General features: G+C 31.1%; 1 protein-coding gene across 1 annotated transcript in view; it reads left to right on the top strand.

Annotated features, from left to right (window-relative positions):
* The window catches only part of rsh (Rap GTPase activating protein radish), a 912,147-nt gene that overhangs the window by 885,609 nt on the left and 2,276 nt on the right, over window positions 1-24,262 (top strand). The window contains exons 13-20 of the mRNA XM_075377737.1: window positions 741-985; window positions 2,778-3,014; window positions 4,650-4,805; window positions 5,497-5,648; window positions 7,700-7,818; window positions 13,978-14,160; window positions 14,606-14,710; window positions 18,913-19,149. Of these exons, the coding sequence (XP_075233852.1) occupies window positions 741-985; window positions 2,778-3,014; window positions 4,650-4,805; window positions 5,497-5,648; window positions 7,700-7,818; window positions 13,978-14,160; window positions 14,606-14,710; window positions 18,913-19,149 (1,434 nt within the window). The remainder of the gene's footprint in view (window positions 1-740; window positions 986-2,777; window positions 3,015-4,649; window positions 4,806-5,496; window positions 5,649-7,699; window positions 7,819-13,977; window positions 14,161-14,605; window positions 14,711-18,912; window positions 19,150-24,262) is intronic.

The raw sequence follows: 24,262 nt of genomic DNA, 5'->3' as shown, positions 1-24,262 counted from the left end.
ATAATTTTTAATAAATTGTGAGACTTTTCACTGCTTAGTTTAACTGTTTTACTTTGACTATTTTTAAACTTAGAGACCATGGTGTAATAAAAGTAGGCTTACACTTTTATCAGTCCAGCTGGATAAAAGTTTTATATATATATATATATATAAGATAATTTTGCAACCTAATTTTCAGGCTATATCCTGTAAAAAAGAGTTAATTAATTTTTTCACATTAATTTTTACAGGATCCAGCTTCAAAATTAAGAAAGTTAATAAATAACAAGCAGCATATAGTAGTTGACTTGTTTCTCTTAGCACCGATGTGCATATTTTGAGTATCTTATTCAGTTATGAACATTTCATTTGGCTGAAAACACAGTACAGAGGTTAATAAGTTACTTTTATGTATGAAAGTTCAGTTTAGGTATGGGCATTCTAGTTAATTTTTCATTTTTATCATTTTCTCATTTTTACCTCCAGCCATCAGTTATTTACGTTTAATTAACAAAACAACTTGGCTTGGTGGACCACAGATGTAAAATTAGTATTGTATACTGTAACTTCACAAAAAAGAGATATAAGAATTACTCACAGAACTTGATTGCATAAACCTCTACCAAGTGTCTATAGAGCTCCAAAGTATCGTATGAATCATTCAATGTTTTATTCAATTTTCTTAACATGTAAATAAAATGTTTTTTTCTCTTTCCAAGATAATTTTTTTATTGACTAAATTATTTAATTAATTTTTACAGGTTTCTGTTGTTACAAGGGATGAAGTCGGTGCCTATAAGCCTTATTTATGGGAACAGTCTGTATTTGATAAAGGTCCGATGTTTCGTGAATGGTTATTAACAAAAATAGTTAATGGAGAAAGAGCTAGTTATTCTGCACCAAAATTTGCAAGAATGCAAGAAAGAACACGCAGTCAAATGTTAGAAGATATTGTTGCTAATTTAGCTAATCATGCTGAGACTGGACAAATACCTAAGCCATACAGGTAGTGTATAATTATTTTGTAGTAGTATTCCTTTTTTAAGGATATTATTTTTTAAATATTTACATTTTACATCAGGAAAATCCAGAATTTGTTTCTTGGGAGGACATGATACATAAATCGCAGTGGTTGTTATGATCTATTTTTAGTGATACTGCTAAAGGATGTGCCTGGAACTACTTATTTTATTATAGCAGTCTTGGACATGTTTCTACATTATACTTTAACAAGGAAGGTAGACAGTAGCGGCCATCTTTCCAGACCGGTATCAAAACAGATCAATCAGCGACATTAGTAATAGAGCAGATAAAGCAACATAAACTTTAAAAAAAATCCTTGTAAAACCATATCATTTACTGTATCCACATACACCAGTTTAATTTTTTATAAGCTATCGAATGTGTATATTTCATTTGTAATCACTCTGTTTATATACCCACTCACTGCTGCCCATACTGTACAGGAGATTCAGTAGTTTAAAAGTGGATAAATTATGTTAATCCTCCCACATGTAAAATCTTAGATTTTTATTCTTGATCAAAAATTAAATGGCTTGGTTTACAATGTTTAGAAAAAAGCGAAGAATTGAAAATAGCAATAGAGGATTGGTTGAAATTACTGGCAATGGATTGTTTTATGCACAAAAAAATATTATCTTCTGTTAAGTGCTTATTGTACTTAATGACTATAAAAAGACAAATGGCTCATAATTATACAGAAACTAAATAAATATTTATCACATGTGTAATAATAAAATAGTATGTATAATTTTATCTTTTTTTCAAATAAGATAATATCAAAACTATTATGTCATTAGTGTTCATATTTACTAATAAATTATGAATTTCTTATAAATTGTTGAGTAGCACTTGATCCCAGTGGTATGTAACACTTGATCCCAGTGGTATGTAAAAAGACCTTTATGTTCTAACATCATCAATATTTAGGCAAATTCTGTATTCGTTTTAAATTACTTTCTAGTTGAACTCAATGCAAATTTTCTTTGAAAAATTTCATCTTCTTTTGCAAAATTTCCATAACCTCAGTAATGACAATGATAAAAGAAATTTATAATCAAGTTTATATAAAGATACAGTTGGATTTTCATTGTCATAAGTTTTCCAAACTTCTAAAATCATGTTTTTAATACAAAGTTATGTTTTTATAAAATCATATTTTCCCTTATTATAGAGATGTTGTGTGTTACCAGTCGTGTTTAGGATCTACATAGAGATTAGTATGAGTATTTCATTTGTCAAATGTAAAAAAATAGGTGTAGAAATATCAGATGAATTATATTTTCATCTTGTTTATTCATAAAAGACCAAGTAATAATATCACAGGATGGAGAAGATACTAATTTAATGTTTAAGAAACTACCCAAGGAATACAAGAAGTGGTATTTCAAAATAAATTTTGATAAGATGACCTGACTAATTAATCTGATGATTATTTATACATAGGAAAAATCTACAAAAAGAGAAAGTTTCACTTATTTGGATTCACTTGTAGTCTGAAATGAAACGTCAATGGAAGTTCAGAAAAGAATCTCCTTGGATAGGAAGGTCATTAGAATTTTAACCACATGCTGTGGAATAAGAATATCAGTAATAAAAAAAGTAGTAGTAATTTTTTTTTTATTACTTATTTTTAATTTATTTTTACAATTGTGTGTCTTGTGTATTCTTCATTAGCATGTTCTGTTATGTTACTTTAATTTTTATTTTTTTATTACTGTACTGTTATATTACATTTTTTTTTTTTAAGTTTATTTAATAACTTTTTTCTGTTATAGACGAGGATCATGGCGACCCATTGGTCACATGCGACCATCAAGCCCATTATTAGATTCAGTAAGAGATAGATTTGAAGATTATGACCAATTAGCCAAAGATTTCACTAGAGTTTTTCTTAATAATGAAGAAAATGTTGCACTTAATGCAAATTTATTTGATGTAGTTTTTCTTGTTGGCCAATCAAAACAGAAAATGCGATTCATTGGAGTTCGTGCAATCCTTGGTGTTAGAAGTCGGTGAGTACTAATTTTAGTTACACATACACAAGATTATTGTAATATTGTAATAAACTAGTTTAATCTATGTTACAATAAATATTTTATCTTTCTTCAAACTAGGGCTGCACATTACCAGCAATTAATTCATTACACGTTTACCCTAATCGAACTGTGTATAACCATAGGACATAGGACCATAGGAAATTGTAAGGGAATCTAGTTAATCACCTTAACCAGGACTTAAATAGCTATATGACATATTTTTGAAATGTAAATTTTGTTCCAAACTCACTGAAAAAAATTGTATTACATAAGATTTTTAAAAACTTTTTCAATATGTTTTCAGTCATCCTTGCAGTGATGCTGACTGACTAGTGATGTTATTTTCATGGTGGGATCAGTTGATATTACTGCTGGTAATTTTGTTTAATTAGTTAGTCATTCTAAGTATTTGTTTATAAAAAACAGGGAAAGCAGCTCACATATTTTAAAAATCTGGATATAATATAGCCTTCAAAACAACAGAAAAAGCAAACCATTACATAAAAAACACTATCACTAAACAAACATACTGTCCTTTGAATACATAAATTAAACTGTTGCAAATGCATGATGTTCATATTGGTCAAATGGTCAGCAGTTTTAAAGATAAAATAAACAATTAAAAGCTCTATTTGGGGGTTAAAGTAGCATTTGCTTATAACCTTAAAAGGCCTATTTGGAACGAAATAAATATTTGCTAATTACCTCAGAGACTTCAAGCAGAAATTCTCTAATAATAATAACAATTTTTCTATTCTACACAAACACAGAAAAGGTTCACATCTTAACTCACCTGAATATTTTGAAATTCAAGAATATAATAGTGACTTTTTTGTTTATTTCAATCTAAATTCTTGATTTGAAATTCTTGAAATTTCTTTATTTGGCAAGTCAAGATTTATTAGATACAGTTGAAAAATTAATTGATTAAATTGATGATAATCAGTCATCTCTGTAAAAAATAATTTTTTTTACCAAGTAATTTTATCTTTATTTACATATTATATTTATATTTATAATGAAGTATTTTATGTATTAAATGTAAATTAAACATCTGCATAACTGTGATGTATCATTATTTTTAAATTACTCATGTCGAATAAAACTTGTCAGAGATATTTCTGTGCTATACAATTCTGGAAATAGATATATTTTCTTTTTTCTTTCAGTATTCATTTAAACGAGTTAAATTTAAAATCATTGATTAGTAATATGTTACTCCATGTGAAATGAGTGTGGCTTTTCATCTTGTACAAACCTTTTTTCATTACCAACTCCTTCTTCCCTTGATTTTTGTTACCGCAGGACAGGCTTCCACAAGGTACATGCTACAGTCATGTAGACTTGTAACACTAATGCATGTTTGGCATATCAGAATTGGATAGAGAAACAACTACCAATTTTGTATTCAATAACTCTCCTATCTGGTGGCTGCGCAAAAGCCTATTAGCTGAAGTACGTATTTGGTAAATTTGAGCTTCCTAATTTCTCCTAAAATAAAATTAAATACAATGAGTCAATTAATAGCCATCTTAGATTTCCTATACATTTTTTTAAAAATAAAATTACAACACAGCAGTTAAATTTTAATGAAGTTTTTTCTTTTTTCAGAGTTTTTCAAGAAATGTTATATGGAATCTCTACTGGTTTTGGTTCACCGCAAGTGCCCGTTGCTGAGTTATTAGCACGGGCTGTACCCAGTCTTCCTAGCCCTCAAAAACCAAAAAGTAGTAATTTTTTACAAGTGCCAGATATTGAAACTCCTAGGTGTGTATCGCATATTTTATTATTTTACGTATGTTGATAAGCAATGTAACAATGAAAACAAGATATTTTGCACTCTTTACACTTGTAAGGAAGCAATTATTTTTTCTATTAAATTGCACGTTTGTAAAGTAAATGGCTTGCATTTATATTGTAATGTAATCACATTAAAAAATAAAAACACAGAATATTCTATTTTATGTATATAATCAACACCTGTTGATTGTTTAAATCTGCCTGCAATAACTTGAAGAAAACATGAAATAACTCTAATAAAACTACTGTATTTTATGTAGAAATACATGACTATTTTGTACAGGTCTCATATTACTCCTACTCAGGAAAATAACATAAAACATCCATCATCTATCAACGAATTATATCTGTTTTACAAAAATAAATACTAAAGCTTAGGAATTAAAGACGTTACTTCACAATTTAAAGAACATTTATTTGTAAGAATAATACTTCTCTTCCATTAAATAATGGATTTATATAATTAAATAGCAATGTAAAATAACACAATTTTTTTTTACATTTACTTGCACAAGTATTAAATTGTCAAAATGGAATCAATTAAGGTAAATTCTTTATTATTTAAGTTGTGTTTTCTTTTAAATTTTTGCTGATTAAATTAAACTTTTGTTTCAATTCATCATTATATTTTATTAATGTAATATTATTTCTTTTTAAGACCAAAAAGTGTGCCCAGTTCTCCAATGGTGAAAAGAGCATTTTCACGATTAGGTACATTAACAGCTGGTTGGGGTCGTTCAATTAGAAAACAGCATTCACATTTGTCAGCTGATGATAAAAAGAAATGGGCCTCTTCACAAGACTGTTCAAGTAAGTTTTCATGATTTTTTTTTTAACTTTTTCCTAATGTTTATTGCAGTGTGTAAAATTATAAAGTACTTTTTAGAACTATTCACTTCTAGAGTTAATCCAAACGAACAACAAAACAATATATTAATTTTACTGTATAACATCAGAATAATGTTTCTGATATATTATTCAATGCTTAATCTGCTCCCATTATCCAGACTTCCATGAGTTAGCAATTCATCTACATCTTCACTTATCTTTAACAATTTTCTTCTATGACCTTTTTTACATCATTGACATTTTCTTTCAATTCTCCCTACCACAGTATCATATTACCTCTTACTAGGTTTCCCTCTACTCTACACCTTCCTCTTTTGCTTAAAAAAAAAAATTATGAATTTTTTTGATCCATTATTTGAATCCTACAAAGAATCCTGCATTCTTCACAGTTATTCATATCATTTCAGTTTATTTTCCTAGCTCTATTTATCATTATATCCATACCTATATACTGTTATCCTTTCATATTTTATTATGTCCATTCTCTTTTTCCCCAGTATTTTTTTCAAAAACGTTTTTTCTGTCTAATGAATTTTACTTCTTTCTTAAACTTACTTTCTATGTGATACACAATTTAATAAAATATATTGCGATGCTTAATCACAAACTAAATGTATTGTCTAGAAAATTTGGATGATCATGTAAACCAATCATGTACCTTAAATTCCAGCATATAATTTGATATTTAAAAACCAAAAATATAATTTTAAAAAAAATTGTCAACAACTTATATGCTAGAGCTTAAGTATTTTCTGTTTTCTATTCTAAGGCAGATTTATATCACTTTCTCCCCATTTTCTCCATTCCTTTATGTTCATTGTTTTCTTGTTTTAATTATTTTTATTGTTGTTTCTTGAGATCATCAACTAGTTCAGTTATTTTTTCTTTCTCTTTTTCCTCCCTCTGTTTATTGTCACAACACTAATTAAACCTCCAAATATATGAACAACTCAATTTTTCAGTTTAATGATAATCTGGAACATCTATCTTTCCTCATTCATATATCATGTGTAGAACATGTTTTTTTTTTTTGTGGAATCCCTGAATAGGAAATAGAATCCTTAAACTATTTCACAGGAATAGAAGTTTGCCATCCCACTGTTCCCTAATAAAAAAGTGACTACTTTGTTGACTAAGGATACCAGCATGATGTCAATTTTGAACTCTAATGCCAGTGGCTGATCCAATTTCCATGAAACTGTCAGAGAAAGGAGTAGAAAATAATGAAATGAAGAGGAAGGAAATAGCTACCTTCAGAAGAGCTGTCTTTAATTAAGGCAGTTTGCCATATTTTTATAGGTGAGGATATGAGGTGAATGACAAGAGTTAGTCTTGGACAAAGCAAGAGTTAAGTTGTCACAATTAGAAGCAGTATCTCTACAATTTAATTGATTTTCATCCCTTTTTCCTTAAATAAGTTACTTGTAAATTGTATTAGCCATCACTCTATCATGATGCTGGTTCCTTGTAGCAGTCATCTGAGAAGGCTGTTCTCGTTTGGTGCTTAGTAGAATAATTCCTCTTCTAGTGGGATTGCCCAGGGCTTGACCAAATAACTAAATTAGTGACTGAACTCTTTATTGAGCAGTCAGTTCTATAATTCCCCCTAAAATCTAACATCTAGAAGTAATAATAATGATATTTACAAAAATTAAACAAAGCTTTTTTTAACATTATGATAAAATGAAAGAGAAGAAAATATTTTTATAAGTTTATACAGAAAAAATTCTCCTACTTAAAATTAGACTACTATCAATCTCCCAAGGAGCTTGAAGAACATTTTTAAATGATTGTTCCATTGACACAGCTTCCTCTTTTTTATTCATGATTCCTTCTTCCCTAGATTAATAGGTACCACAAAATTTGGTTAGCTGCATCACTAGCTCTGATTACAAATTTGAGGAGGTAGCAGTCAATGGAATAGCAGTTCCTGATAACTTATTCATGTATTACATTTATTTATTTTTTCTTATTTTCTATTATTTTTTCAATCTTACTTATAATTTTTGCAGATAAAGAGGGAAAAGAAAAAGAAAAGGATAAAGGAGCAGCACCACAACTTGCTGTACCACGTCTTAGTGTATGTGCAGATGTACAAAAAGTAGATCGTGCAAAATTAGCTCAAATAGAGGTAAATAACTTAGTGGTATATTATTAGTTGAGATAATCCATTTAATCAGAATTTGTAAATGAAATTTGAATGAACTGAAGAAAATTTGAATTATTTAAAACAATTTTAATTAAATTTATATTTTAGTAATGAATGTTTCTTTATTTTAAAATTACTTGTTCTTTAAAAAGAAAAACATTGGTGGTATTAAGATTTTTATACCTCATTACTATGCCAGGTGTCCAAAAAAGAACCCCAGATTTTCAAGAATTAATACAGTTTTTATTTTGCAGCACTCAGTAATGTTTTACAGATAATCTTGAAGCAACAACAAATAAGTTTTAGTTTACACATTCTCCATCAGATAGAAACTACATTAGACTTTTACACAGACCAAGTTGTTATGAGCCCAGGCTTCAGTATTATGGAGTCACCACAAGAAAAAATGCAATATGTACTAATTTTCAGAAACAAAATCAGTAACTACAGTACAAAGAAATTATGCATAAGTCTATCATAGCAATTCTCCAAGTGACAAAAAAATACATAAGTGGTGTGAACAGTTTTGGAAATCAGAAGCATTTTTGAAAGGACACTAAGTACTTTAATTTCCTAAAGTACACATTTGTAAATAAATGGTTTTGTTGAGGATCAGACAAACATATTAGTTCATAAATTTTGTCTTCCATGAAACCGAAGGTTCGCAGATACATTTCTTTGTTCCTGAGCCAATAAATTTTTGTTGCTGTTTTATTTCTAATAACATGAAGAACAAAATTAATTTACCAATGTAATTGAAATAATTGAAAACAGAAAATGCTCAAAAACAAACATTAAAAAAAGTACAACTATAATCTAATACTGTACGGTTATTCCATTAATTAAACAATCATCAATAGAAAACAAGGAATTAGTATAATAAAAAAAAAATAATAAATAAATAAAAGGTTAGTAGCTAAGTAAATAATGCATTTCTATCACTTGAAGAATATTTCTACCTGTGTTTATAAAATTAAAATAACTAATGAATCAAATGGTGATTAAAGACTATACTAAATATTATTTTTTGAAAACAGAGATTAGCTTAAAAATAGTATTAATCATTCAAACTCCCAATTCAGAATCACCCTCCTCAGTATTGTGTATACACCTTAAATAGGATCAGATAAATATGTATCTCAAGAAAGACAGGGATAGCATGAACCTTATCAAAGAAATACTTATTTCAAAGGGAATAATCATTTACTGTTCTTATGATGAAAACTTTCACAAAAAAGTTTTGTAATAAGTTTAAACTTTTTTTATATACAGGTGATTCAGGAACAAAGGGAAATAATATGGAAACTGATTCTAGAGTTTAAAATAAGGAAAAATTCACACAAACATTTTTGTCTACTTTGCTAAGAGTTTAGGCAGACAAAACATTTCACCTGGATTTCAGTTCCCCAATTAAATGAAGTCATACTGAAATTTTTATGGCATGATGCCTTAAAAATACAATACAAAAACACTACACAACTTGATTCTCAAAAATATTTAAACACAATCAAAATTATGTCAAAAACAACTAACCACCTAACATTTATTATATAACATGTAACCACATGTATCTAATATGTAACCACAATTTTATGACAACAGTGAGTAGTATTCAGATTAACTTCAAAGCATACAAATAGTGTTGGCAATCTAATTTTTCAAAGGTCATAATTTATTCTACTAAAAACAGCTGTTTTTAATTTTTACAAATACACAAATATTTTCTGTTAAGTTTTGTTTTTAATAATAAAAGTTGACTTTTCTTTTGTTTTTCATAGACTTTATTACATCAGTTTTGTCAGAATTATGTTTTCCAGTTTTTGCTAATAAAATTTTCATATTTAACAAATTATTGTATTTCAATCCTCCTCTATGAATCATGAGACCTTGCCGTTGGTGAGGGGGCTTGAGTGCTCAGGGATAAAGAGTAGCTGGACCGAAGGTGCAACCATATCGGAGAGGTATCTGTTGAGAGCCAGACTAAGGAATGATTCCTGAAAGAGGGCAGCAGCTCTTTCAGTAGTTGTTAGGGGCATGAGTCACAATGACTTAAACGGCCATATCAACATCACTCAGTCCTCTGAGTACTGCGCAGCTGAAAGCAATGGAAAACTACAGCTGCTTTTTTTCCAAGAAAATGTAGCTCTCTGCATTTTCATATAGCAATGATGGAGGCGCCTTCCTTGGTAAAATATTCCGGAGGTAAACTAGTCCCCCGTTCGGATCTCCGGGTGGGGACTACTAAGGAAGGGGTCACCAGAAAACTAAAAAATAACATTCTACGAGTTGGAGCGTGGATGTTAGAAGCTTAAAAAAGGTTGGTAGGCTAGAAAATTTAAAAAGGGAAATGGATAGGGTAAATGTGGATATAGTAGGAATTAGTGAGGTGAGGTGGGAAGAGGAAGGCGACTTTTGGTCAGGTGATTTTAGAGTAATTAACTCAGCTTCAAATAATGGGCAGGCAGGGATAGGTTTCATAATGAACAAGAAGATAGGGAAGAGAGTAGAGTATTTCAAAACGCATAGCGATAGAATCATTGAAATAAGGATAAAATCAAAACCTAAACCGACAACGATTGTTAACATCTATATGCCTACAAGCGCCCATGATGATGATGAGGTAGAGTGTGTATACGAAGAGATTGATGAAGCAATTAAACACGTAAAAGGAGATAAAAATTTAATAATAGTTGGAGATTGGAATGCAAGCATTGGAAAAGGCAAGGAAGGAAATATAGTGGGTGAATACGGGCTGGGAAAAAGGAATGAAAGAGGGGACCGACTTATAGAGTTTTGCACGAAGTATAATTTAGTAATTGCCAACACCCAATTTAAAAATCATAATAGAAGAATATACACTTGGAAAAAGCCAGGCGATACTGCAAGGTATCAGATAGATTATATCATGGTTAAGCAAAGATTTAGAAATCAACTCGTTGACTGCAAAACTTACCCTGGAGCAGACATTGATAGCGACCATAATTTGGTGATAATGAAATGTAGATTGGGGTTTAAAAACCTGAAGAAAAGGTGTCAGATGAATCGGTGGAATTTAGAGAAGCTTGAGAAAGAGGAGGTAAAGAAGATTTTTGAGGAGGACATCGCAAGAGGTCTGAGTAAAAAAGATAAGGTAGAAAATGTAGAAGAAGAATGGGAGAATGTTAAAAAGGAAATTCTTAAATCAGCAGAAGCAAACTTAGGCGGAATAAAGAGAACTGGTAGAAAACCTTGGGTTTCAGACGATATATTGCAGCTGATGGATGAACTTAGAAAATATAAGAATGCTAGTGATGAAGAAAGTAAAAGGAACTATCGGCAATTAAGAAATGCTATAAACAGGAAGTGCAAACAGGCGAAAGAAGAGTGGATTAAAGAAAAGTGTTCAGAAGTGGAAAGAGAAATGAACATTGGTAAAATAGGCGGAGCATACAGAAAATTTAAGGAAAATTTTGGGGTACATAAATTAAAATCTAACAATGTGTTAAACAAAGATGGTACACCAATATATAATACGAAAGGTAAAGTCGATAGATGGGTGGAATATATTGAAGAGTTATACGGAGGAAATGAATTAGAAAATGGTGTTATAGAGGAAGAAGAGGAAGTTGAGGAGGATGAAATGCGAGAAACAATACTGAGATCTGAATTTAAGAGAGCATTAAAAGATTTAAATGGCAGAAAGGCTCCTGGAATAGACGGAATACCTGTAGAATTACTGCGCAGTGCAGGTGAGGAAGCGATTGATAGATTATACAAACTGGTGTGTAATATTTATGAAAAAGGGGAATTTCCGTCAGACTTCAAAAAAAGTGTTATAGTCATGATACCAAAGAAAGCAGGGGCAGATAAATGTGAAGAATACAGAACAATTAGTTTAACTAGTCATGCATCAAAAATCTTAACTAGAATTCTATACAGAAGAATTGAGAGGAGAGTAGAAGAAGTGTTAGGAGAAGACCAATTTGGTTTCAGGAAAAGTATAGGGACAAGGGAAGCAATTTTAGGCCTCAGATTTATAGTAGAAGGAAGATTAAAGAAAAACAAACCAACATACTTGGCGTTTATAGACCTAGAAAAGGCATTCGATAACGTAGAGTGGAATAAAATTCTCAGCATTTTAAAAAAATTAGGGTTCAAATACAGAGATAGAAGAACAATTGCTAACATGTACAGGAACCAAACAGCAACAGTAACAATTGAAGAACATAAGAAAGAAGCCGTAATAAGAAAGGGAGTCCGAAAAGGATGTTCCCTATCTTCGTTACTTTTTAATCTTTACATGGAACTAGCAGTTAATGATGTTAAAGAACAATTTAGATTCGGAGTAACAGTACAAAGTGAAAAGATAAAGATGCTACGATTTGCTGATGATATAGTAATTCTAGCCGAGAGTAAAAAGGATTTAGAAGAAACAATGAACGGCATAGATGAAGTCCTATGCAAGAACTATCGCATGAAAATAAACAAGAACAAAACAAAAGTAATGAAATGTAGTAGAAATAACAAAGATGGACCACTGAATGTGAAAATAGGAGGAGAAAAGATTATGGAGGTAGAAGAATTTTGTTATTTGGGAAGTAGAATTACTAAAGATGGACGAAGCAGGAGCGATATAAAATGCCGAATAGCACAAGCTAAACGAGCCTTCAGTAAGAAATATAATTTGTTTACATCAAAAATTAATTTAAATGTCAGGAAAAGATTTTTGAAAGTGTATGTTTGGAGTGTCGCTTTATATGGTAGTGAAACTTGGACAATCGGAGTATCTGAGAAGAAAAGATTAGAAGCTTTTGAAATGCGGTGCTATAGGAGAATGTTAAAAATCAGATGGGTGGATAAAGTGACAAACAAAGATGTATTGCGGCAAATAGATGAAGAAAGAAGCATTTGGAAAAATATAGTTAAAAGAAGAGACAGACTTATAGGCCACATCCTAAGGCATCCTGGAATAGTCGCTTTAATATTGGAAGGACAGGTAGAAGGAAAAAATTGTGTAGGCAGGCCACGTTTGGAATATGTAAAACAAATTGTTAGGGATGTAGGATGTAGAGGGTATACTGAAATGAAACGACTAGCACTAGATAGGGAATCTTGGAGAGCTGCATCAAACCAGTCAAATGACTGAAGACAAAAAAAAAAAAATCCTAAAAAAATGTGTTTTTGTCAACTTTTTTTTTGTTTTGCATTGGATAGCATTTAAAATATGGGAGTTACAGTTCTGGGACCTGTTTTATTCGATTTTTCAGATCAAAATACATTAGAAACCATCAACAGCTTAAAAATTTCAATATGACCTCGTTTCACTTGGAGAACTGAAATCGAGATGAAAATTTTCTCTAACCATAATTCGATAAGAAAGCATTTTCTGGCATCTGTTTATATGAACGTTTTTCCTTATTTCAAGCGCTAGAATCATTTCTGAAATTATTTCCCTTTACTACTGAATTACTCTGTATATTATTAGTTATTGTTGGCCACCTATTATCACACAACAATGAAATTTCTCCATTGTTGTTAACAAAGGGTGTCTCAAATAACTAATCTCTTTTCTATCATATACTTTTTTTTTAAATGAATGATTATTGCACTATTTTTTGTTTTTAAATAACTTCTTTTTTTCTTTATACACAGTTTTGAACATTTATATTTTTAACTTATTTTATTATACTTTTACTTTTTAATTATTTTATTATAATTATAACTTTACATAATTTTACAAATCACTAAGATGATCAGTTTCTTTTAAGAGAATAATTTAAGTTTTTCCTAAAAGCCATCTTCAACATAAATCATCAGTAATACATTTTTAAAAAAGGAGATGTAGAACATGGTAATGAATTTGAAATATTCTAGTCTGCAGCGAGGCACTTAACAATGGTTACAATAAAAGAGTTCCTAATGAATTTCATAATAACCAGTTAAGCTTTTTTGAGCTAACTGTGTGTAAGCAAATAATCAGGATGACAAAAGTTTAAAAAACAAATTGTAATTACATTTGGATATGATGTAAGGATAAATACATAGAAATACAAAACCATACTTTTCATTTTATATACAGACGTAAATTTGTACCACACTAATGTAAATTTATGTTTATTAAAACAATACCCTAATTTTGTTTTTATCTTTCATTTGTTTCAGTTTTCAATAATTGAATTTGATCCGGACACCTTCAGGATTCTTCTAGATTACTTGCATACAAGTTCTTGTCCACTGACATGTGCCAATATTCCAGGATTAATCTGTGCAGCTGAACATTATGATCTTCCTGAATTATTACAAGCATGTTTTCATCATGCAAAACAATTTCTTAGGATAGAAGTTGTAAGATTTACATTTGTTTATTTTAGTTAATTAAATTTTTTAGAAATATATCATTTTTTTTATTTTAGTACTACAATCGCTGTCATGTTATATATTTACTTTAATAAGGAAAATAGGGGATGGATGGAATATGGTGGGAGAAAAAATGCCATACCTTAATTGGTAGTTAAACACAAGACCAGATGTTCTAGAAGCCAACATGCTTACTACTAAATCTAAATCTAATTGCTAATGATTTTTAAAATTTGACTTTAATGCATAATTTTAACTCCTGATGATGGCTTCCAAGTAAGCCGAAAGATCTAGAGAACATAGCAACATACTGGTAAGATGGATGATTATATTAATTGTTAATTTATTAATTTAACATATCAGCGGTACCATGTTTGAGAAATTATATTTATTTGAACTTAATTTATTCATATGTACTTTTTATTTGTTACAGGTCTGTATAATGTTGTGTTCTTTGGAAAACTATTACTGGAGATATACCTCAGCTTCAGAACTTGTAAACATGATTCTTGCTTTTGTTGAAACCAGAGCACATCAGGTAATATATAAATTTAGATTCCTTTTATTAAACATGGCCCGTTGGTAACAATACATAAATATTTATATAATTATAGGAGGGTTATTTTTTTCAAAGTCTAATCGGTCGCAAAATAAAAACCCGCGCAAAAATTGGATGAACCTTTGCATACATGTGTTGCGCAGCGTCTCTAGTATGGCCTTCAATCACGCCGTGTCACTTCGTTTAGTTCTGAACACGCAGCTAGCACGTAAACATGTCTACAACAATAACATCTCCCCCCAAATGTGAAGTGCGTGCGGTAATTCGATTTCTTCAGGCTGAGGGGTGTAATGCAGCTGAAATTCATCGACGAATAAGTAATGTGTATGGTGAAACTTGAACGAGTGACAGCAAAGTGCGATAATAGTGCAGGAACTTTAAAACAGGACGTACAGATGTTCATGATGCAGGCGGTCAGGGAAGGAAGCGAGTGTCAACCGATGATCTCGTTGAGCGAGTGGATGAGACAATTCGAGAAAATCGTCGGTTCACAATTTCTGTATTGAGTGATTAGTTTCCTGAAATTTCAAGGTCAGCTCTCTACACCATTGTGAGTGAGAGACCTCAGTACCCCAAACTGTGTGTGAGATGGGCTCCCAAGATGCCTTCCGACCGCCACAAAACAATGAAAATGGACGCCTCCCTAACGTTTCTCCAGCATTACCACAATGAAGGAGAAGATTTTTTGAACAAAATTGTCACAGGGGACGAGACAAGAGTCCATTTCGAAACTGAAGAAACAAAAGAACAATCCAAACAGTGGATGCATACTCATTCTCCCAGTAAACCAAAGAAGTTCAAGCGAATCTTCTCCAACAGAAAGTGTATAGCTACTGTGTTCTGGGACCGGAATAGAGTTCTCTTTGTGGAATTCATGGAACGTGGCACTACCATTACTGCAGCCTCATACTCCGTGACTCTTCAACATCTACGAAGAGCAATTCAGAATAAGTGGAAAGGAATGTTGTCATCAGGCATTGTCTTTCTCCATGACAATGCTCAGCCACACACTGCAGCTGTAAGAAAGAAGCTCCTGCAGCGTTTTCGTTGGGAAGTGTTTGATCACCCACCATACAGCATGGACTGAGCTCCATCCGATTTTCACCTCTATGCTCACTTTCCAATACCCTCCGTTCTATGACGAGGGTATTGGAAAGTTGGTACCACGCTACGACAAATGTCTAAATCGGAGTGGCGACTATGTAGAGAAATAGCATAACTATGCAAGTACTTGTTACAAATACAACATTTTTTTTTCACTGTGGTTTTAATTTTGTGACCGATCAGACCTTGAAAAAAATAACCCTCGTATTTTCCATTTACCAACATTCATTAATAGAAAATATGTTCAAGCACTTTCGGAGATTATACTCCATCCTCATGAACAATGATGATATACTTTATAAATGTTTACTTCACATATCAATAATTTTAATGAAATAAATTTTTAAAATAAATATAACAATTGGTCATCAAGGAGTTAAAATAAGTCAAATTATATGTTGTGTCAATAAGAAGGTAACAATTGTTATGTTTATTGGAATAGTTTCACCAACTTAAGAGTAAAAATTATTGTTTAAAATTTGTTATAAGTAAATATATATAACATTTTTCCAAAATATTTGTTTTATTAAGGTTATTAGAATATTCAAGAATTTTAATAAAATTATTTGGGTTGTAATTGTGATTATGTTCTACAATATGTCTGGCAAAATTGGATCTTTCTATGTTTTCTTTATTTATACAGTTGATGTGTTCATTAATTCTAATCAAAGACGATCAATTAGTCATCCCAATATATTCCAAGTCGCAGTTTGCATGTTTTAAACTGTTTACTTCCTGTTTATCTAAATTAGATTTATTATTGTTTTATTATTTTAGTAGGATCTCTGTTACTTATATTGTTTATTATTTTGTTATTCATTGTGTATGCAGTTTCTAATTCAAATGATTTAAATATTTTATTAAATTTCTTGTAATTTATATTGTATTCAATTTTACCATATTTTTTCTGTTATTACTATTTGTTAGTTTTATATTATTTTTTAAATAAATTTTATTTTTTATTTTTGCACATAATTTGTTTTTACATTTTCATTGTATACATTAGTTATAGCTATATATTTGACGTTATCTAATTCATTGTTTAATTTTGTATTTTTATGTTTTAAATATTTTATAGCTCTATATAAAGGGTCCGGCATATAAACCTGACGATTTTTGAGGGATAATAATTAAACTGTGTTTCGTACTATTAAAACATTTAAAACACCAAATTAAATCAAATTTTTGCAATTTATAGTGAATTACTTACATCGATTTTTTTTATTTGAATATTATGTCGTCCAAATGTTTTTCATTACTCCTCACACACTCACTTAACCTCATTTTAAAATTTAACATTGCTCGCTCAATCATCACTTGTGGAACTGCTTCAATTTCTCGTTGAATGGCCTCCTTGAGTTCTGCAATTGGCTGTGGTCGACTACTGAAGACTTTATGTTTGAGATACCACCACAGAAAAAAATCAAAAACAGCCAGATAAGGTGAACGTGCTGGCCATTTCCCCCACCACTGGAACAGTCAGCATGGACCAGATAGAGATTATTGAAGTGGTCTCCGATCACCTGTTCTGACGCCGTGTGAATTTTTCCTTTGGTAGTTTTATAAAGGATTTTGTGTATGTGTCACCACTACCTATTGATCTACCCGATTTGAGACACAGGATTGAAGTAGTTCCCATTTCCATTGCTCCCGACGTGCTGGTTAAAGTATGGAACTCTCATATTAGTTGGATGTTGCGGTATGACAAAAGTCCCCACATTGAACATTTTAGAGAAAAATAGTAAGAGTTACTCCCTCATTTTATTTGTGATTCATTAAATTGAGATAAATTAAAAAAAATTAGCTTAAAACCCTTATTTTCTTTTGTATATTCTGTATACCATTCGAAAGAAACTTCTTTGAATCTCAACTCAATCTTATCGTTTTTCTTCATTAATTGATTTTGTAGCCACTTCTGTTCTGGTTTTTAGTTCCTTTTCAGTTATGCAATCTTCTGTATAGATACTTTCTAAATACCTGTAATGTTTCACGAAACCAGAATAGGTAGGTTTTAAGTTTATATGTCAGTATACGAAGGAAAATTAATATATTTTATACATTTATAATAATTTTTTAACTAAAAAAATGATCATCTTGAAAAAATATAAGAATATATTTTTATCTGTGCAGTTTTAAAATCAAATAAAAAGTTCCTTCTAAATTCCTATTTTTATCTAGGTAAAAACATTAATTGCACTGAAAGTAGATATAGTCAATTCCCAATTATCCACAATAATAAGAGGATTCGTGATCCTCTTCCCAATGACTTGAAAGAGATCACGGATAATATAAAATCAATTATAATAAGTTATAATGGTAAATAATAAAATATTATTATATTAATAATAATGTTCAAAAGTTTATTCAAAATATGTATTAACATATTATAGATGTTCACTATCACTGATTCTACAAATAAATTGATTGTACATCCAGTAATGTATGTACTATGTAAAGAATTAACAAACATTTATTAAAAGTACAGTAGGTAACAAGTAAAAAGTACATAGGCATTAAAACCAAATTAATAAATTGTGTATTTTACTCTTTCAAATTTTTCTTTTAAATAAGACACATATGATTGTTGTTTTAATGTCTGAAAACTTACTTTTAATTGCACTTTGTAGTTGTGTAGCATAATAATATTGCACAATAAACTCTACAGTCCTATCATATCCACAATGAACAATAGGACAACCAACATTAGCATAATCAAAACAAGCACACATTCAAGTAGCAAATGAATGAAGGAATAAAACCTATCACAGAATGTCAAAAAAAACTTTAAATTTTTAACTTCTTTAAAAATTTTGAAAACTTTTTTTCCGAGAGGCATCACGGTTAAGCTGCACGAAGTTAACTCGTTTGCAGATAATCAGGAGTTGACTGTATATGGAAAATAAACAAGTGAGGCAAATGTTAACTTTTTCAAGTTACTAGATATAGCAAATATAGCGATCTTATACTTGAACTTACTAATTTCACTTTGAAATATTATACCAAACCAGAAATTTATAAGGATTTACTATAAAGCTAAATGTTACTGTTTAATTACTGACATCACTATTATTTGTTAGCTGTTTCAGACACCAGATTTTCTAACATTATCTGAATCAATGGTTCAGATGATCATGTGCCGTAATTTAGAAGTACCCGAGGTACGCAAATTTGAAGCAATGTTGAGCTGGGCTCGACATAGAATACGCACAAAAACATCTTCAAAATTAGATGCTAAACTTGAATTTAAGTGCATTATGGAAAGATTAGCACGTGATCTTAAACTATATAGAATATCACCTCAGGAGCTAATCAAGGTAATTATTTATTATAATTTTCTTTGGTTTGTATTTATTGTTATTAGTATCAATTTTTTTTACTAAGTAATAATTTTTTTTTTTTTTTGTAAGTTTCATTTCCAGTTTACTTTTTCTGGCTATAGTTCTGTTGCTCTTATGTAGTAGATACATCTATAAAGAGAAAGAATATAGAGTGTTTAAAAATTTTGATGTCTGATTTTATGCAAATTTCAATGTTTCATGACTCCCTAAATCCAAAAAATATTTTAAAAAGCCATACAAATTTATATGTACATGTGTTGGCGTGTATTTTTATTGATATCTCCAGACTTGTTCTACATAAATTGTTTGAAAATGAATCAAAAAATTCTATACTGGGGCATTGATTGCACAAATTTGAATAGAATCAACAAAAGAGACTAGCTTTTATCATTTTGAAATTTTTTTTATTTTTGTGTTTGGTCTTAAAAAATGTATCTTTAATCCAATAAAAATACTTATTAAGTTATTTGAAATTCCGAAGTTTTAAGTCCATCAGATTTAAGGGTAAGGTGGGATATTCAACATTATTACTAAACAGTTTTTGTCCCATGTTTTGAAACCCATTGACCAAAATAATTTAAATTTGGGACAAATATCTGGTTATACGTATCCCAGTTCTGGCTTGATTTTCATCTCATCAGACAAGGGACTGTACCCATATTTTTCCTCCCCACCTGGTACTATACAGGTGTCCCACAAGGTCTTGGAAAAATTTAAGAAATTGATTCAAGACATCTAAATAAACAAGAATGTTTATGAACAAATGCCCCCTTTTCTTACTTCATTTTACATCTACCCACCATTTCATTTTTTTTAAATAATAATTTATATCTTCTGAATGGACTGAATACTTTAATGAAATTTGGTGTACATGTACCTAACAACAGCTTGCACAAATTTTATCTTTGAAAATTCCAAAACTTCGCCCATTAACATTTTTTTAATCATTAATATTTCCTTAATATTAGATGTACTGAATTATGTTTTATTAGATAAAATATTAACCTTTTTATTGTGAACAAAATGACATCTCATCTGTTTAAATTGATTGATAAACAATTGAGATATGGCTGAAATTGTTTAAATTGACTGCACAAATTATGTTTTAGTTAACAGTGACAAAATAGTCAGAGTGCATAATTTCTTGTCTGTAGGTCTATAAACAAGCAGGTAAGCAATTATACTCCCTGAGCCTTCTCTCCTTTAAGCAATTATACTCTTTTAAAGTAAATTTTGATGATAAAAACTTCATATGGTTAATGGGGTCAACTGGTACCCAAAATATTTTACTAAGAATTTTGATGTTTTTCTCAGTTATAGTTTTATATTGCATAATTTTTAAGGTAGACAAAATTTGATCAAGAGGGTCAAATCGGACCCAAATTTTTTTGCTGAATGTTTTCATATTTTTCTCAATTGTACTCTAAATGTCACATAATTAAGTCATTAATATTTATAAAGTGTATGGCATATTTGAAAAAAAAATCTGTTAAGAACAAAGCTGCTGTTAAGCAAATCTTTACCAACTTTTTTTAATCACGGTTTTCATTAGTCAAACAATTTCAAAAAACAAATTTTAAACAAATTAGTCAAACAAGTTTTCATTAGTCAAACAATCCAGATTAGGGGACCTAGTACTCTGCCCTGTGGACATACTTTTGACAGGGTCTTTCCTACTTCTGAGCCGCTGTTACGAATGGCTAAAATAGCTTAAGAGAGTCTCTATCTCAAGTGCTTCTGCAATTAAAACAACACAGAGAGTCATAACAAATTATTGAAGGCCCTGGATGTGTCCAAAAATACGCCAAGAACATACCTACACTCACTTGATGAAGCTATATCCATTACTCTTAGTATGGCATCCTGTGTGCCCTTTCCTACTTCTGAGCCGCTGTTACGAAGGGCTAAAATAGCTTAAGAGAGTCTCTATCTCAAGTGCTTCTGCAATTAAAACAACACAGAGGGTCATAACAAATTATTGAAGGCCCTGGATGTGTCCAAAAATACGCCAAGAACATACCTACACTCACTTGATGAAGCTATATCCATTACTCTTAGTATGGCATCCTGTGTGCCCTTGCCAGGGTGAAAACCATATTGGTCGCCCATCAACAAATGATCAGAAGTTAACTTGCTATTTATATGGAGGTACAGATTTTTCTCAAAAACCTTTCCTATCAGAGGTTAAGAAAAAGTTACTGTAGTGTCCTTCTCACCACCTTTTGAAGAGCAGTTTTAATTCCCCATGTTTCCAACAAACTGGAAAATATCTAGCAAAAAGCATCCTATTAAAAACCCTAGTCAGGGGATCAATAATCACGAGCAATGTGCTTACAAGGAGCTCCACAGTGATATAATCATATCTGGGGGCTCTATTCCTAGCTAGACTTCAGATTACCTAATGGACTTCTGCCTTGGTAATCTCAGAAGACTGTTTCTTAGAATGAAAACCTGCGACTTCCCTATGGAAATGTCTATGATATGAGTCTCACCAATCTCAGTATCATCAGGCTGCAGATGTTCATCAGAAAACTGAGTACACAATCTTTATCTATTACAACATCATCCTGGGTCACGAGAGCCGATAGAACAATGTCTTTTTTCCTCTTATGACCAAGAACTCTACATACAATGCCCCATCGGTCTTTGTTTCCCTGCTCTTTACAAAAGAGCACCAGGAATCATGCTTAGAAGAGCTAACCTTGTGAAAGTACTCAGTCCTTTTCCTATGATAGTCCGTAAGCAAAGCTGCACGCCAGTCAGGATCACCCTCACATTGAGTATCTCTCCTAAGCCAGCCCACAGTTCACTTCATTGTGGTCAAGTCCTGACTCCACCAGCCAACTACTCTCTCACAACCTGTACCTCAGGGAATGGAATTTTCAGCGTCTTCAATAACCGCAGAAGAAAAACCCTCTGCAAAAAAGTCCTCTAATGGGAGCTCATCCAAATTTTGAGTAAAGGGTCAAAGCCTGGCCGCAAGAAGATTATAAAATTTGGGTCAGTCTGCCCTTCTGTGCAGGAAGCACCCCTGATGAACAGAAACATGCCCTCTGGGTTCAAACCTCACAGAGGTTTGAACCACAGAGGTTAGGTCTACAACCCTCTGGGTTGTAGACATCGCACAACCCATCTACCAAATGAAAAACTATTAGCTGATGATCGCTCACACAGTCATCAACAACAGACCAATTATGAATCCTACCAGGGATAATCTTCCCAATAATAACATCAATGTTAGTACCATGGAAAGCCCTCCATCCATCAACCATGCCAGTGTAGGTAGCCAACTCGCCTGCAGCATTGAACATTTTTTAATTATGTTGCGTGATGAAACCTTCGACTAATTTGCTACTAACATCCATGATTCCTTTGTGCCAAACAAACGATTTGGCATTTGCATCAATCAACAGCTGTAAGTATTGGACATCCATCAACAAGCTTGAGAATTCTATTCCAGCTTTCCCAACAACTAGTTCCAAAACATTCACGAAAAGCTTGACAACATGATGTGTATCAGAGGCTTGCTCTCCTATCTGACAGCTCCTAAATTAATTTTTTTAAAGTGAGACCTTCAAACATATACTTCTCTGTTTGGACTATTATCAACTCATTTTTTTTACTGCTCTTCAGTTTATTTACTTACACTTTATTCCATTACACGCTATTCCATTCATATCCATTCATTTATCCCAAAAACTGGATAGAAATTTTCTGGATGTTAATGTTTGTATGTATGTGTGTTCGGTGTTAGCCTCTAAATCACCTTATATCTCCTGAACTATTGAAATGATTTTGACCAAACTTGGTCAGATTACTTTTATATATGAGGCATTGATGGCATTAAATTTTCAACTTAAAAGGTCAATGGGGTGAGACTGTACAGAAAGGTAACCCGTAGTTTTTTGAGATTTCACCTAATTAAGTTCACATTTTCCTTAGGCACATTTTTTAACAATTAAAAAACAGCAATATCTGCAAAAAATACTTTTGCAAAGTCACACCCTTACCCCAAATGCTCTAAACTATTGCAGTGTTGTGACATCACTGGTGAGCGGTAAAATTAAATTAATGAATAATATTTAAAGTGTAAAAAAGTAACACAGTCTGCCGTGTTTTGATGTTGATCACCCAATAGACTCAGTATCTGTGTGTTAAGCCTCGCAGCTACTCCAGTATGCCATAAGTTGTGAAATGTAATGCCATTGTGAAATGTAAATGTAACACCATCAGTTGTGAAATTACATTATTTTAGTTAGTGTTGACCATTGCCACTAGTACTGCCACTCCCGCCCAAATTAAATACAGTATGCGTGCGTGCTTTAGTTAGAATCATTGAATTAAATAAACAAAAAATATTATATTTAAATAAAATGATAAATATTTTAATTTAAGTTTGTATAAGCTGTGCATCAAAAACAACTCACAGTTGTCGGACTTTCCCATCACACGGCAGGAAAGTCCTAGATCTGTGTTGTCAGTTTTTTTCTCAATTTTCACTTAAACCCTTTAATAAAAATTCCAATATAACAATTATAAAATGCTAGTGACAAAATGTTTTCTTCTTTTAAATTTTATTTAATAAAAAAAAATTTGTTTTTATTCTGTGCATAAAGGTTTTTATTCCTTATACAAATTAAATGAATTTAATTTTTTAATGCAATTAAATATAGCCTTATCCAAATATGATAAATATTAATATTTTTTGACATAACCTCAAAAAAGTAATTAATAAGCTAAGTTATATACGTATAATTTTAATTATTTAATAAAAAGTATGTCAATACCCACATATGAGTAAAAGTAAGTAATATTACCTTCTATTCATGTATTTTATATATTACATTTTTAAAAATTTTGATCATTTTTTTTAACTTAGACAAATAAGAAGTATCTATATCAGTGGTTCTCAATCTTTCAGGCTCTGTGCCCCCCTTTGAACACTGATGTGAGGTCACGCTTCCCCACCACCATCACTACCACCAACATATGTGGTCAATTAGAATATGAAACTGAAGCTGGTTACATTAGGTTAGGTTAGGCTAGCTGAAGCTGATTATTAAATTAAACTTCAGATAATTTTATTCAC

This window comes from Lycorma delicatula, chromosome 10 (genome assembly GCF_047948215.1).
Source record: "Lycorma delicatula isolate Av1 chromosome 10, ASM4794821v1, whole genome shotgun sequence".
NCBI classification, from domain to species: Eukaryota; Metazoa; Arthropoda; class Insecta; order Hemiptera; family Fulgoridae; genus Lycorma; species Lycorma delicatula.
Note: the sequence above shows the minus strand (reverse complement) of the source record. Positions and strands in the feature narration are given on the sequence as shown.